Raw genomic sequence first — 16,629 nt, 5'->3', positions numbered from 1 at the left:
AATTTGTTTTTGCCTTTCTCCCTTTTCATTTCTTCCTTCCCTCATCCCTCTGTCCCTCTTCCTTCCCTTCCTTCCTTTCTTCCTCCCTTCTTCCTTTCCTTCCTTCCTTCCTTCCTTCCTTCCTTCTTTCCTGTTCTTCCTCTAAAACATATGAAAAATAAGAAATAGGGGCTGGGAAGGTAGTTCAGTGGTAGAATGCTTGCCTTGCATGCATGAGGCCCTGAGTTCGATTCCTCAGCACCACATAAGCAGAAAAAGCCAGAAGTGGTGCTGTGGAAGTGGGCTGGGAAGGTGGTTCAGTGGTAAAACGTTTGTCTTGCATACATGAGGCCCTGAGTTTGATTCTTCAGCACCACATTAGCAGAAAAAGCCAGAAGTGGTGCTGTGGCTCAAGTGGTAGAGCACTCGCCTTGAGCTGAAGAGCTGAGGGACAACACCCAGGCCCAGAGTTCAGGCCCCACAACCAACAAAAAAAAAAAGAAAAGAAAAATAAGAAAGAAATACTGTGTCCTATTTTAAATTAATTCACATATAATGATATTGATTTGTGATTTACACAAAACAAATACCATTTCTCTTTTTAAACCTTTGTTATAGGAAGTTTTCATTATTCAGAAATAGAGAGCAAAGGCCAGCAAATCCTTAGTCACCCATCATTTAGTGTTAACAGTAATGGTCATTTTTTTGAATCATTTCATCTGTGTATACCTTGTCTAATTTTGCTTTAAATTTTTAGTGAAAACTCTCAGACATTTGATCATTTTCACCTAGTTTTAGTTACTTGAAATAATAGATAACTGAGGAATATCTATCCCAGTTATGAGCTAGACAAGCAATAAGCACAACTACATCAATGGGCCTTTTTTCACCTGAATAAGTTTTATGTTAAGATTCTGTTGGAGATTCTTGCCTTCTGCTGTTAAAAGGGAAAGTTTCTCTGCCCCTTTGATAATTTCCACAGGAAAACAAAGCCATTGGAAAAGATGATTTCAGCAATTTTAAAGCATCTGTAAAAAGGTTTAGCATTGGCAGATCATGGGTGTATGCCTTATGTATATGTCTCTGAGGACCATGGCAGCAGCGTTACCACAGACAATCTCAAGTAACTGAGACTGTTGTGGAATTTGAGCCCACTCTCATCCTTAATTCTGACATCTGGTTACTCTCAAAATCAATGCAAGACTTTATGACAAAAGGCAACTCATTGCTAACCTTGTAAGCTTGTTTTCCAAAGAGCCAGTTTGAAACAGAAAAGTGACATCTATTTGCATTGTTACAACATTTGTAAAGAGTAAGATGCTGGTGGCTCGTGTTTACAATCCTAGTTACTCAGGAGGATGAGATCTGATGATTGGGTTTTGAAGCCAAGCTGAGGAAAGGGAAGTCTGAGACTCATTGCCAATTAACTACCCAATAAAAGGCAAAGTTGGAGCTGTGGCTCCAGTGATAGAGCTCCAGTCTTGACCTGATAAAGCTTACCAACAGTGCCCATGTAACCAAGAATGCTCTGAGATATGTATTGGAAAGGGCTCTACAAAGGAACACAACTGTTCCCTTAGGAGGTAGATGTAGTCCAGGTTGTTGAAGAGACTTGAACTGAGACCTGGTTGGCTGTGTGTGGGGAGGGGGGGAAGGGGAGAAGGCAGCTGTATGGTGGTGATGAAGAAATTTCTGTGCAGCAGTACATTTGCCTACAAACCACATGTAGAATGGGAGAGAAGGGATCACTGGAAATAACCAAGTCTGTAAGAATGGTAAATAGGAAAAATTTCTTCATCTATATGCAGAGACTGAGTTTAATTGTGAAAATACAGATTTTGAGGTTGAAAGTTGATAACAAGTTCAATCAAGGCTGTACATCTTTATTTACCAGAAGGTAAGAAAACTTTCACACAGCTGTCATAAACTTTGCATATTTTCTACCTGAATTTTCTTTGTATGTAAATGAGCACTTTGATGAATGGTAAACTGGACATTCTTTCTAAAGTTTGCATACATACAAATGTCTTTTTCTGCCATTTATATTATTTAAAAATATTTTGTGAATTCCCCAATTCTATTCATATGAACTTGCTCATCATGCAGATCACATGCAGATCACAAGTATATGTCTTTTATGTATAATGAAAATACTTTCTTTTAATTTATAAGAAAATTTTCTAAACACAGCCATTTAAAGTTTTTAAAGTAAAACCATTCAATTGGTGTGCTTCCATGTACATTTTCGTTTTGTAATATGTTTCATTGTTTGGATATTTTATATTGTTCAGAGATCAGATAAATATTCCATTAGACTTGCTAGTAATACCTCTTAAGGCTTTGAAATGATTAAGTCCCTGTCTCACCTTATCTGGGCCATGTAATATCCAGAAATTTGGTTAAACATTATTCAAGTATCAGTGTGTTATCAAATATCAATGTGTTTCTGGATGAAATTCAGTAGGCTAAGAAGTAGACTGCTTTCCTGAATGTGTTTTGGTTTCATCCAAACTTTTGAGGGTCTACATAGAACAAAATAACTTAGAGGGGGAGAATTCACTCTTACTTTTTTTGATTGGAAATGGGACAGCAATTTTCTTCTGCCTTGAGATTCAGCCTGATACTGTAAGTACCCCCATGAGCTCTCCTGAGTCTCCATGTTGTGGATGCAGACCTTGGAATTTCTTAGTGTCCCTGATCATATGAATCAATTTCTTATAATATAGCCATCAACGTGATGGAGGCATGACTCAAGTGGTGGAATGCCTGCCTAGCAATCATGAGGTCTGGATGCGAAGGTATGGGAAGGGGAAACAAAGGAGGAGGCTACAATGCTTGATAAGAAATGTACTCATTATCTTGCCCATATAATTGTAACCCCTCTGTACAGTATTTTCACAATAAAAAAATAAAAATTTTAAAAAACAAAGTAAACAAATAATTAAAAAATAGGTAAATAAATCTATCCATGGATAGATAAGACAAAAAAGAATAGACATGGATTACCTATTTATTTTATTTCACTGGAGGACCCTGACTAGTACATATTTTGTTAAACTATACTTTAACACCTTGTACATTTGGAATTTAAGGAATTATTTGAAAGAAAGCTCAATGTAATTTATTTCAGAACTGTTTCCAACATGTCCATCTTTTTCTATGTTTCTATATTTCTTTTCTAATGTTTCCAGCATTATCTATATTAATGCTTTGAAGTTAAGCTTACTAAGATTTTTCTTTTTAATCTAATTGTGATTTTATGTTGAATTTTAAAATTATATTGTATTATATCAAGTTAAATCAAATTATACTTTGTTATGTAGTTACATTTCTTTCTCTCATCCCCAAATTGATTACTTCAGGTAGGCTCTAGAATCATGCTTCCATGTTTCAAAATTCATGAATCAGGAACTTATGATTGAAATTTCATTGGATTTACTCTTCATTATTTTTGGATAAAGTGAATAATTTATAATTTGGAGTCAAACTCTAAGAAATTTGTAAGTGCGTCCTGCTATATTCAAATCTTCTTTGTCTCCTGAAAATTTTTCATTTCTTTGTTTGCTTTGCACATAGTCAGAGAGCAGTGTTAAATAGAGTTTTCTACAGATGATGACTTAATTTTTCAAAATTTTATTTTATTGTAAAGATGCTGTAGAGGGGTTACAGTTATATGAGAAAGTTAATGAGTACATTGCTTGTTGAGCATTGTTACCCCTTGTTTTTCTCCTGTTAACCCTCCCCACCCCCACTCCTCCCCCTACAAGTTGTAAAATTCATTTCCAACAGTGTCTTGTGAGTATCATTGTTGCACTGTTTTTAATTTTTTTAAGTTTGCATAAATGCTGTGTTATCTGGGGCACATATTTTCCCCATGAATGTAACTTTAATTCCTAAGAGATGTTATTCTTTATTACTGTTTTCCATCTCAAATGTAATTTGATTGGAATCCTCTTATGTTGCTAACTTTGTTTGACTGATAAATCTTCACACTTTGCCTTTTACTTAATATGTCATTGGCTTTTATTTAATAGTTGATTTTTAAAAAGAAAGTTTTAAAAATGCACTGTCATAATAGTGTGGTTGGAATTTTGTTGTTATGTCTTTCCTTTATTTATTATTTGCTTTATGGGTTTTGTTTAATGAATTTTGTTAGCGTTCATCTTTTTCTATTAGTTTTTTGTGTGAATGTTTTCCAGAAATATCTTTTGTCTATATCCACATACCAAAATGAAAACTAAAATTGGCTTTTTTGATAACTCTCAACGTAATATTAGAAATTTCTATCTTTAAAAACTTTGTCAGTAGGGCATTTGCTTTTCTAAGTGATCTATATTAAAATCTTTTATGCAACACATCTTCAATTATAACTTCTATCCCCAGTTAATTTTGAAGACATATTTCCAACAATTATTAATATATGCCGTAGATGTGACTAGCTTTATGCTCATGTCCTGTCAGCTTATTCACATCACCAAAATATGCATATGGTAGAACAGACTGCACTTCTATGCTAGAACAGTCAATTTTCTTGATATTTTCACAACCCGTGTACCACTAATTTCTGTTACCTTCCTTCTGAGAAACAAATGAGATCAGAAAATGGGTGGTTATAGTCTATCATTGCTAACTCACATCACATCACAATCCAAAGTGTCCTTTAGAAGGCAAATTGAACAGACAGGAAACTATTATTTACCAATTATTGGTGACATTTTTGATACAAAAAGTGTGTTTAATGGTTTATTGTCTTCAAAGGATATTCTTGAAATGGTGGTCATATACTCCAAAATTTAGATGCTTTGATCAGTAAGTGAACACCAGTCCAGCTTATCATTCATCCCTGAGACCAAAAGAACTCACCTGCCTAGTCAAGCTCACAGAAGAGGAGCGTGTCTTAAGCTAACCTCTCACTGGTGTTAATACAATCTTAAACTGCTGAGCCTAATAAATAAAGCTCTCACCAGAAGAGGGCAGAGTAGTAAGGTGGCAGTTGTTTGAGATAACCCTGGACTGAGCACAAAGGGAATGACAGATCTTTTCATGGTTCTATTTCTTTGTGTCCTGAACTTTTAGAACCATTATTTATGACATCAAATCAGCTTAAGATTCTTAACAGTATAAAACACACAGAAAAAACTTCAACTTTTGGGTGAGTGCGAAAGCACCCCAAAATAACATCATGGGTTATTCAAATCATATGAATCCTTTTTTTTTTCTTTTCTTTCTTCCTTCCTTTTTTTTTTGGTAAGTCGTGGGGCTTGAACTCAGGGCCTGGGCTCTGTCCCTAAGCCTCTTTGTGCTCAAGATTAGCACTCCACAGTGCCACTTCTGGTTTTTGAGTAGTTAATCAGAGAGTCTCATGAGAACTTTTTTGCCCAGGTTAGTTTGAAACATGATCCTCAGATCTCAGCTTCCTGAATAGCTAGGAATATAGGCATGAGCCACCGGTGCCTGGCAGAATCCTCTTTTCCTTATAGAACATGCACAGTACATGATGTTCACTGCTGTGTTATGGGTCCTCAATGCCACTGTCTGTGGGGATTTGTACTCAAGAAGGCAAATCTACTGTCACAAGTTGCTGGTGCACAGGGCAAGGCAGGTTGTTGAAATTCATGTCCAAATTCTGTGTTAAATGGGACATAGGCTAGTCAACACAATATAGGAAGGCTTGATTTCTGTCTTTTAGCCCAATAGTCTAGTAGGTGCTAAAACAACTAAAGATGAATATGACTCTTTCTCTACATTCTTTGGGTCAACACTTAGGACTTCTGAGAGGTTCAATTGAATAAATGCAGGCAAATTATCACCCGAAGGTAACATGTTACTGTGAAAACCTTTGTTATGGATTGGAAAAAAGGATGAATATGAATTTGGAAATGTCAGTGGTTAACCACATTGTCTTCTAGTAAATAGGCTTTGTCTTCTAGTAAATGGACTATTTCCTGGAAGCAATGTAGTTGCTTTCGAAGCAGTCTGAATGTATTCAATCCTAAATGGTACGTCAATGACTTCTAAAAGATGTGACTCATAAAAATCTACCCATAGAGGCCTGTGTTTTTCCTTTCAAACACCTCAGATATTCTCAATATGAAAATGAAATGTTTGGAAAGTTGGCTCACCATGCCTCCCAGGTGAGATTTATGAGGCCTCATTTCTACCCAATAACTTAAGTACTTTTCACATCATTTTACCGATGCAAAAATTCAAACTGTATCAGAGCCAACTGCTTTTTTCCATTTAATTGATGATATACATCAGGGATTGGCAAAAAACCCACAGAACAAATTTGGCCCACCACTTGCTTTTGTAAATAAAGTTTTATTAGAACATGGTCATGCCCATCCATTTACATAGTACTTATGGCTGCTTATGCATTGTTAGGAAGTTGTGACAAAGATAATAATGTCCCACCAAGCCATAAATATTTTACTATCTGGATCTTTACAAAGACATTTGCCAACCACTGGTGTATATTATTAGATACATTAGTAACCATCTTATCACTAAAAGTACCACTAATTCATTTTCTATGAGCACGTCCACAAATCAAGAATACAGGTAACATATTTCATTAGAACTAAATCTCATTTCCAAACAGTCCAAGAAAGACTAGTCTTCCTGATTCAATGTTTGTATCTCAGAGTTCCTTCCCTGAGAAGTTAATTTCTCACTTCAGGAAACAGACGCAGACATTCAAAAGTGTTCTTTTATTATTCCTAGTAACATAGATTGCATAAATACTCTATTTTTATATGCACTTTTACAAAAGTGACATTAACTTAAAAGTTTTTATCATTAGAAATAAATGTATAAAAATAAATATGTTATTATAGGCATTTATTACAAATTACAGTCCTTCCCAGAAGGAACACACAACCAATACTTACAAAGTACATACAATTTACAGCAACATGTTTTTACTATGTACACATGGACAAAGTCATAGTCTCTCTCAGTAGAAGAGGTGAACAGATATTCACCAGGATAAGACTGTTGGACCGGCTGCTACGGGGAAGAGCCTGCTACCCCTCAGCAGGCTGCCTACTACAAGATGAGTGAGCTCAATGTCCTTGTTCTACATGCTCCATTCTTACTCTGGCATTGCATCTTTTCAGTGTGATCCTACTGACTTTCTTGTAACATAAATTATTTTTCTTTCACATGCACATTTCCCAAGTAGGCTTACATAAGGAGGAAAGTCTGGTTGGGAGGTACCGCGATTACCATATCTCCTTTAGTTTTCCCAGTAGCTAGCACTCTGCTGCTTATTTGCACCTTTGTGGACTTGATGCCCACCAACCCACATGTGAATTGTTCCTTCCTCAAAATGAATCACACAGACAAAGACTGAGATGGTAACAGGGAAGGAACCGTGAGTTGTGTCCCAGGGCTGAGCCTTTCTTTCAACTATCAGAACTCTTTCATTCTTAACAGAAAAAGGTATAAACATTCTGTGAACCTATCAGCCATATGCAGTGCCGATCCCACTTCCTGCTGGAACTGTTCTCCCCATGTGGTTTGGGAGGTTAAGTAAGCCATGTCTTCAAGGAAAATTTCTCTTTCATTTGCTTTTCTTTTCCCAGAGCATTCAATCAGTACCAGAAAACAGGACTTGCAACGTGTCAGGCTCATTTTTTTTTGTAATGGATATAACGAAACAAATGAAATCCATGTTCTGGAGCCTTTATCGTGCTGTGTTGTTGCTCAGAGTCTAATAATGCATATTAACTACCTTATCAAATTGGCTGCATATTCTTATGATCTACCTCCTATCTTCTCCATCCTCCCATCAAGTTGACACACCTCACTGGTTACAGGCAAGAGAAATGAGATCCCTCCGGCATTCTGGATTTCCAAGCATCAGCCCTTCCCCACTGACTCTCCCTCCAGACCCACACTGCTTAACTGCATTCCGCTATTGTGCAGAAGTCGATGTAATGCTTCGGTTTCTTTAAAGGATCGCAGCTCTCATGGGACAGCACCCCCCCATCATGGGACAGACACTTCAGGGTTCTCTTTTTGTAACCCTTCCCACAAGTCTTGGAACATGGCGACCATTCACCCACCTGCCATTGGGGGCAAGGCAGGTCTGCGCAAGGTCTGGTGCTGTCTGGCTTCACTTCCTTTGCACACTCGGAAGCAGGCTGCCCATTCATGTCTCGACATTCGACTAGTCTTCTCTGCCAACCCAACCCACATGACTTAGAACATTCACCCCACTCTTCAATGACCCATTCTGAAAAAGTTGGGATGGCATTGAATGATTCCTTCTTCTTCTTCACAAAGTAGGTGTATTTAATTTTGGGCCTGAGGGCATTGCCCACAGTAAGAACTTGAATGGTTAAGGGCTCTTTGAGTGGGCTAAAGCTGCGAATTCTTTCCAAGGCTGCGGAAGAACCACTGTACCTTAAGACAATGCCTTTGTAAGTAATGTCTTGCTCTAGAGTTGACAAAGTGAAGTCACCATTCAGGATGTACGTGCCATCAGCAGCCCTGATAGCAAGAAAGCTGCCATTGTTTCTGGATCCCCTTTGGGTCCGTTGTTTTACTTCAATGTTTGTGGCTCCAGCTGGAATTGTGACAATGTCATGATATCCAGGTCTATGAGGGAAAAAAATAAATAGGTTTAACTAATTACATTTTAGTGTAATTTGTCCCTAGCCTTCTAAAATGATACACCTAAATTATAAGGTCTCTGAAATACATGACTTAAAAAACAAAAACTTACTTTGCACTAGTAACTGAGCCAGATATTTTCTTGCAGGTAGAACCATTTCCTCCACAAATACCACATTTATCAAACTTCTTTTTGGAGTCTATGATGCGATCGCAACCAGCCTTTACACACTGGCCTTGCACACAGACAGAAGTGGAGTCTGGACTACATGGAGTGCCATCCACAACCTGCAAAGAGAACATGCATCTGGGTGTTAATTAGAAGGAAGGCTAGGAAACCTCCATGACTATGAACGTTTTTCTCTCCGCATTCTTGACCATACTAATGAAAGTGATTTTCTCTGGACATGGCATGCATGACTTTGTCAAGTTTCTGTAACTACCTGAAAAAATTTACATTTTGTATTTGTTTATTTTCCTATTTTCCTAAGAACTAAGGCCAGTAAAAGAACAGATTGCCAACTGGATTATTTCTATACCCTCAATGTCTGTAATAAAATCCTGCAATAAAAGGTGCACTGTATGCTGGGCGTTGGTGGCTCACACCTGTAATCTTAGCTACTCAGGAGGCTAAACTCTAAGGATCACAGTTTGAAGCCAGGAGAGTCCTGAGACTCTTATCTACACTTAACCACCAGAAAACCGGAAGTGGAGCTGTGGCTTAAAGTGTTAGAGCACCAGCCTTGAACAGCAAAGCTCAGAGACAATGCCCAGGCCCTGAGTTTTAGTCTCAGGATTGACACTAAAATAAGATTAAACTAAATTAAAAATAAAAATGTTCTGTATATCATTTGCTAAATGTTGAATCTGCAACTTGGGATTGGTTTCATACCCTACAATGCAATAACACATCAAAATCTCAATCCAGCTTAATTTCCTTGTCTACCTTAGAACAAGATTTATCATACTAGAAAAACCGCAAAGGAAATAATGCTTCTCTGTTTCATATGCATGCTGACACTTCCATTTTCCTAAGTACATTTGTGCATGCTACTACTAGTTGTCCAGTAACAAGTACTTTGGACTACGCTTAAATTGTTTTCCCCAAATAACTGGTGGCTGTGTTAATATATAATTTATCCAGCAATGAGTTATGTATAAAACCTTATTGTCCAGAAAAGAATTTCTCAAGATATATAATTTTATATATCATATATTGTATATAACATATACAATATCATGTACATATAATACTAAGTGATTGCAAGAATCTTAAGTGGTATATTTTGGCTCCCTAAAAGCAGCAGTAAACTCAATGCAGACAGTTGCTAAGGCATAAAAGTCCAAATTAAAAGTGGAACACAAAGAGAAAGCAAGTCAGAAGTTGTATCAAAAGCTAGCAAGCCAAGTTCTTGGCTCTTAGGCAGGACAACATGTGAAAGGCCCTACCTCAGGCTTTAAAACAAAGAAGTAGCCAATGCCTTTGGCTTGACAGATGAGCTTGCACCTGTCCTTTGGAGAGACGCCAGCATACTTGGGCGTCCACTCCACCGCGGGCCCACTTCCAAAGGAGGCTTTTGAAAATTCATTGTGTTCTTCACATTGTTCTTCTCTGAAGGTTTTTCCTGGAAAGAGAACAATGACATCAGTTTCCAACTTTGACCATGTACTGTGGGCTCATTTCCTTTACCCCATCTCTCCAAGCAGAGGTTCGCTGCTGCTCACCATTATTATCTGGACAGTCCTCAATGTTACATGACTTGTAGCGCACTCGCTTGCCTTCGCAGTACTTCCCTCCATTCTTTGGGACCGGGTTGTCACATTCCCTCATTGTATACTGCACCCCTCCACCGCAGGTTCTTGAACAGTCTCCCCAAGGTCCCCACGGCCCCCAGCTTCCATGGACAGGAGTCTACGTGGGGAAACAAACCATCCGTGTTAGAATTCTCCAATGAAAAGAAGAGGGAAAAATGTACAAGGAAAGGAGCAATTCTAATATTAAGCTAGCACAGAATTTTGCACAGAAGACACAAACGGGGATGTTTAACAGTAAGAAATCTTTTAGCATCACTTTGAATTCTGAATTCTAAAGGTGTGTAAACACATTTTAGCAGAAAAACTCACATCAAAATGCTTCTTGTCAGTCTTGTTCACACACTTCCCATTTACACACCATTTCCCTTCTTCACAGTTGGTGCCATCTGCCCAGGGGAAGTGTTTGGTTTGGCATACAAGCAGGCCTCCAGAGGTACCAGTACACCACAGAGTGGTACAGGTACTGGCTTCATCCGGGCAGTGTTTGGACTCTTCCCCAAATGTAAACTGGCACTGGCGGTTGGCATCATAGAGGGTGCCAGGGAGATCAGACGGAAGCTGGATGGGGTTCTGGGGCTTGTCCATCAAACATTCCCCTGCAAAGAAAATACCAGGTAATACGTAGATTACGATGGTGTGCAAGGTATAGATCACGGTGTTATTAAGTATTTGTCTGAAAACTGTAGATGTGTAGGAGAAAATGCCAGGGAGATTAACATTGTTATTATAGATTATGTCTCCATCAATAACGGTAGGATGTTATTATTCGGTTCGAACTAGGAATGAATGGATTTTGAGGGCCATTTAGATGGCAATACAATCTTCATTGGGTATTAAAAGTCTGAATATTTATAATCTTGATAGAAGAAAGTAATTGGGAAACAAACCAATTCCCCCCCCCCAAAAAAAAGATCTCCTTCATCTACAAGCTTATGTATGAATGGTGGGTGGCTATCTAGAAGGAGTAGCACCATCATCTTACCATGACCGTTATCCAAGAATGAAGTGATCGTGCTGGCACTGCAGGGAGACCACGGCTGGCTACGGTCCAAATTGGAAAGCATCGACGCCATCATGTGCGAATTCTGGTTCACTCCATTATGGCCGGCACACTGCTTGGCATCATCATGTGGCATATTAAACACGTGGCCTAGGAAGCGATCCAAACTCACAGTAAAACAGAGGTAATTGGCAGCATTTTTTTTCCCCTGCTAGACAGGACTCATTTGTCTCCCAGTGATATTTCTACAAGAAGAAATGTATTTAGGAGACTATTCACTGTGGAGACAATGCCTACTTCTCACGGAGTATACGGAAAATTTCCCACTGTCCTTTGCACATCCTACTTTTGTTCTTTTCCTAATCATCAGGTTGAACTCATGAAGTGGACACGACTTGGACTCTGAAACGGACTTACCTAATTCATGGGCTGTGGTAAAGGCAGCTTGCAAACCATCATCTTCTATGACCGAGCAGCTTCTGCTGGGATCACACACAGTTCCAACATCAGCCATGCCTAGAGTGTCACATGTCTGGACCCCACATAGATCCTATAAAGAGTAAACGCAAATCCACATTAATGACCCTATTCACCTATAGACAGATGAAAATGTTAAGGAGAAGACATGGGTGAAATGGCTTTCAGCCATGGCTACAATGCTGACTCTTGGAATAACACAGTCATTAGCATTGCCTGGCGCTCACCTGTCTCGTGAAAAGAATGGCCGTGTCATAATGCTCAGCGTATCTGTCACTAGGACGGTTGTGCTGCTTTTGCCAGTTACAGAAGTTTCGCAGGGTGAGGGCAGCATTGGAAGTCACTTCTGGCCCCTTCTGTTCTTCATAGATAACCAAAATCTTCACCACCACGAGGCTGATGGAATTGCGAATGCTGGGGTGCTTGTACAGCCTGGCTGCCACCGAGAACAAGGTGAGCAGGTAATGCTTCAGCCCGCTGCCGTGGAACTCTGCCATCGACTGGTCTGCCACGAGCATGGTTTCTACATAGCGAGGGCTGGACACAAACCGTTTCTTTCTTATGCTGCCAGTTACTGTAAAGAAACACAGACGAAGACCATTTGCTCAGCACAGACGGTCAATCCAAGAACAGTGATCTTTCCCGACTCTTTAAAGGAGGCGGAATGAGTCAAGGCCAATAGAAGCAAAATAGAACAGCCAAAACTAGAACAAAATTTGCATTTGTCTTTTAAAAAATGTCATTTAAAAAGTTTTGTGTTTTGTTTTAAACTTTTAAAAAATGTCCTGGAGAGATCAGGTTGTGTGTGTGTGTGTGTGCGTGTGTGTAAGCAAGGATTTCTTCTGCCCCCTTTGAAATCCTACAGTCTGAGCAAGGCATTGTGCACACCAGCTATAGTAAAAAGAAAAGAAAAGAAAAAAAATGTTGGAGGAAGGGCAGCACCAGGCAGCGCGCCCAGAGTCACTCTTCCACTCAAGCCAGGACTTCAGTCCTGAATGAGACCATCAGGCTCCACGTGGAAGGCATAGGGCCGGGCCTGGCGGCTGCCAAGGGGCGGAGCCTGCAGGAATCTCAGCCTGCATTGCTCAGCTCTCATTCCAGGGGTCCCTGGGGCTCTGTGCTCGGGCCAGTTCCCGGCAGGAGGACCACCCACTCTGCCCAGTAGACCATTGTCCCACTCCCACTGCCCCAGGGAAACAAGTTCCTGCCTTGAACCCCGGCTGATGATTTGGAAAAAGTCTGATGACTCGCTGCCACCCATCCCCACCCCCACTCCCTGAGAAATCCTAAAGTGGGTGGTGATGACCCAAGTATCTGCTTCCAGCAGCAACGGACACGGGAGAAGGGGGAGGGGGAATTCTAAAACAAGGCATGGGAGCAGAAAACATGACACCACTGCGATTTAAAAATATATGTCCATCTGGACCGTCAGGACTGTGGTACAGAGTCAGAGAAAGGCGCAGCAGGAAGAGTCAGCCGGGGCTCACACTCAGCCAGGCTTTAAAAGCAGAATTATGGCCGCGAGAGGGAGCGCAAACCCGGAGGCGGGGCGCGTAGAGCAAAGACCTCCCAAGCAGGGTCGGGCGAGGGGGCCCCTCGGCCGCCAGGCCTTTTAATGGGGGCGGGGGGAGGGAGAGGACAGAAGCCCACAGCACAGAAGATCTTGAGCACAGCTGCCCCGGGAATCACCGTTCCTCCTCCTTCCTCTCCATCTCCGCCCTCTTCTGCTCGCTGGCCAGCGGGAAGCTACCAACCCGCCAAGCCGCGCGCGCGCGCGCGCACACACACACACACACACACACACACACACAAGTGGATAGAAGAAAAAAAATGACACATTCTCACACTCCACTAAAGGTTTCGGATTCGAGTGAATCCGAACTTGTGCACAGTCAAATCGCTTGTGCTTAGTCTGTAGAAAACCACTGACTTATCCTTTCTTGGTTATTTATTCCTTGGGCAAACAGAATAAGAGCTCTCATTACACTGGCTTCTAAACTACTTTCTTTCACCCCAGGTCTCCCTTCTGTCTGGTCTCAGGTCTAGGGTGACTGAAAGCCAGGATGCACACCCCTCGAATCAAAGGCAGTAGAGAGGAGAGAGATGAATGGAAAGCCAAGGAGAGGGTTAAGCTTCTACCTGTTGTTGGCTGTCCCTCTCGTTCCGGATCCCGGTCTCTTTGGGGCCACTGAGTCTCAGACTCTTCGCCCTCGGGTCCTGAGCCCCTGGCGGGCAGGGGATCTTCGTCCACGACTCCACATTTGGCGCCGCCGCCCCGCCGCCGCCGGCGAAGGAGATGGAACTGGGGCGGCGGCGCGGGCGGCTCCACCCCGGGCGCGCGGGGGGCGACGCGCTCGGTGGCCTCGGCGGGCGCGGGCTGGATGAAGAACTCCTCGCCCCGCAGGTAAAAGGCGCCTCGAACACCCTCGCAGAGGCTAAGGGCGGCGGCTGAATTGGGGTCACCATTCACCGTGCCGGAATAGAAGCAGTGGGCCAGGTCGCCGGCGGGCTCCAGACGCTGCGTCTCGGGTTCGGGTCTGCGTCCCACGGTCTGGAGTGTGAAGCCGGGCGCCAAGAACCCGTGATCCGGATGCAGCTTCAGGTGCAATGGTTGACCAAAGGCCTCCAGGAGGAGGCGCGTGGTCCCCCGGCCGCCGGCGCGCTCCAGCGTGGGGAGCACCAACTCTTCGTCCTCCTCCGTGGGGCGCCCGTGAGCGCCCGGCACGGACAGCAGCCCGGCGGCCGCCGCGAGCAGCAGCGGCGGCAGCAACGCGATCACCCTGGAGGGTGCAGGCCGAGAGCTCCGAGATCGTGACACCGGCATGGTGGTCTCCACGTCGTTACCAGACTTGGTCCCTTCGACACCCCCCTGTCGGGATCGCTGGGCTGGCACCGGAGACCCGCCGGGACGCGCCGCGCACCGCCGCGCGCTGAGCCGGGGAGAGCGCTTTTTTTGTTCTGGATCTTTCAAGTGAACCAGGACGGTTATTCTTTTCTATTAAAAATGAGGCTAATGGCGCGCACAGCCGGAGACAACCGAAGCTTCCTGAGTCCCTTAGAAGACCGAGCTGCGGGAAGTTGGTTTTTTTTCCCACCCCCTCGGAACGCGTAAAGTTGGAGACACAGCCCCGGGAAGGCACCGCGCTGTCCCGCGAACACGATGCGTTTTCGGGGTGCCTTTGGGATGGATAGGGATGCGGGGGGCAGGCTTGGGGAATAACTGGAAGTTCAAGTGCCTGGCTCCACTCGTCGTCCTCCGCCTGGATCACAGAGATGCTCGCTGTCAGAAGGGTTAGGGAGATTGGGGGGGGAATTATTATGATAATTATTATTATTCTGCCTTCTCTTTTTCCGCCTCCTCCCCCCTCGCCGGGCTCTGCTCTCAAGGCTTTGTAAATAGCACCTGGCTCCTAGCTGCTTGGCCAGCGAGTGCAAGAATCGGGCAGCCCGGGCTGCCCCTTTATAGACCCGCAAGAGGCCCCTCCTCGCTCTTGGCCGCCTTCCCGGTGCCGGAGACGCCGCCCCCTGAGCTCAGCCGGTGTTAAACCGCGCTCAGCGCCGCGGGCCCCGGCGGGGGAGGGGGCGGCCCCCGCGCTGGAGCGCAGCCACCACCCGGCGATCTGGAGACCGAAGACGCACCGGGGGCGCGGTGACCAGCCCAGCGGACACCTGAGACGAGAAGAGGAAGGAGCAGGTTGTCCCTGCCACCGTGCCTCTCCCCGGCCCAGCTTCTAGAAACACGCTGCCTTCCCGCCGCCTCCCGTCCCGGTCTGCAATCCAGTGGAGCGTGGGGTTTCTGCGCAAAGTTCCCCTTGCCTCGAGCCGTGCACCCCTGCCCCCGCCCTCAAAGCGCCCCCACAGTTTGGGAGATGAGCAGTGGCCCTTTTTTATAAATACTCCTCCATCACCCCCCCCCCCAAAATCATCTCACCTCCTCCCCAGCTCTTGCCTCCAGAAGTTTCCTAACCAACTTTTGCCTTCAACTGTTCTTGGGTGGAGGGGACCTGGGGGCGGGGGCGATGGTGTGGAGAGGACTATTTCTGAGCTTCCACTAGAAAGTTCTGAGTGAGGGGCCCAAGAGACGCTTCCAGGCTCTGGATTCCCCCCCCCCAAATGCCTATGCGCTGACGTCAGCGGTCACCCCCTTCACCCCGACCCCACCCCCTCACCCCCGGGGACTTGTGTCGGGGACCTAGGTTCACGTTTCCGGCACGGGTGATCTGGAACAGAGTTCAATTCCCTAAAGCCCGAAGGAGGCAAAAGTAAAAAAATAAATAAATAAAAATAACAAACTCCCGCCCAGGCGGAGATTTCCAAAAACCCCACCGCGGCCGCCGCAGGCCCCAGGTTAGGGGCGGGGGTGGCCGGGGAGGGGCGCGGGAAAGTCCAGGGAGCCACGGCCCTGGCAGGAGCCCCGCGGCGGCCGATCGCGGGGGTTGGGACACGAGGCCCGCATCCTTTTCCTCCCCCCGCTCCTCTTCCTATCAGGAAGGGAAAAGGCTGCGTCCGCGTTACGAAAGCGACAAAGGCTGAGTGTTCCTGGCCCCGAGTCACCAAAGAAAAACGCTGGGCGGCCCGGCGGCCCCGCTGGAGGGACGGAGGGCTCCGGCAGCCGCAGGAAGGAAACGCTCCTCCATGCGCTCCCGGGGCGAGAGCCGGAGGGGACAATGGGGAGAAAGACCTCCCAGGTCCGGGGCAGCCCCCGGCGCTCCCGCTCCCCACTCCCACTTCCGAGCCCC

At 44.2% G+C, this 16,629-nt stretch overlaps 1 protein-coding gene across 1 annotated transcript; it reads right to left on the bottom strand.

Annotated features, from left to right (window-relative positions):
• Window positions 1-7,613: 7,613 nt before the first annotated feature.
• On the bottom strand, window positions 7,614-15,292 carry Adamts1 (ADAM metallopeptidase with thrombospondin type 1 motif, 1). Its single transcript, XM_013027531.1, has 9 exons — window positions 14,030-15,292; window positions 12,118-12,464; window positions 11,831-11,963; window positions 11,396-11,563; window positions 10,723-11,009; window positions 10,324-10,510; window positions 10,048-10,223; window positions 8,711-8,886; window positions 7,614-8,583 (listed from the first exon to the last, which is right to left on the bottom strand). The coding sequence occupies exons 1-9, from the start codon at window positions 14,712-14,714 to the stop codon at window positions 7,884-7,886; spliced, it is 2,859 nt and encodes a 952-aa protein (XP_012882985.1). The 5' UTR covers window positions 14,715-15,292; the 3' UTR covers window positions 7,614-7,883.
• Between the last annotated feature and the right edge of the window lie 1,337 nt (window positions 15,293-16,629).

Source organism: Dipodomys ordii, unplaced genomic scaffold (assembly GCF_000151885.1).
Source record: "Dipodomys ordii isolate 6190 unplaced genomic scaffold, Dord_2.0 Scaffold104, whole genome shotgun sequence".
In the NCBI taxonomy this organism is placed as follows: domain Eukaryota; kingdom Metazoa; phylum Chordata; class Mammalia; order Rodentia; family Heteromyidae; genus Dipodomys; species Dipodomys ordii.
The sequence above is the reverse complement of the archived record's forward strand: the minus strand, read 5'-3'. Positions and strand labels throughout refer to the sequence as shown.

What these genes read in the sequence shown, in the direction of transcription:
- Adamts1 (XM_013027531.1), bottom strand. Translation starts at nt 14,714, where the DNA reads ATGCCGGTGTCACGATCTCGGAGCTCTCGGCCTGCACCCTCCAGGGTG. An exon ending in ATTCTTGGATAACGGTCATG is followed by an intron (nt 11,010 to 11,395) that starts GTAAGATGATGG and finishes TTTTCTTTGCAG; the next exon opens with GGGAATGTTTGATGGACAAG. An exon ending in CTGACAAGAAGCATTTTGAT is followed by an intron (nt 10,511 to 10,722) that starts GTGAGTTTTTCT and finishes TTCCCCACGTAG; the next exon opens with ACTCCTGTCCATGGAAGCTG.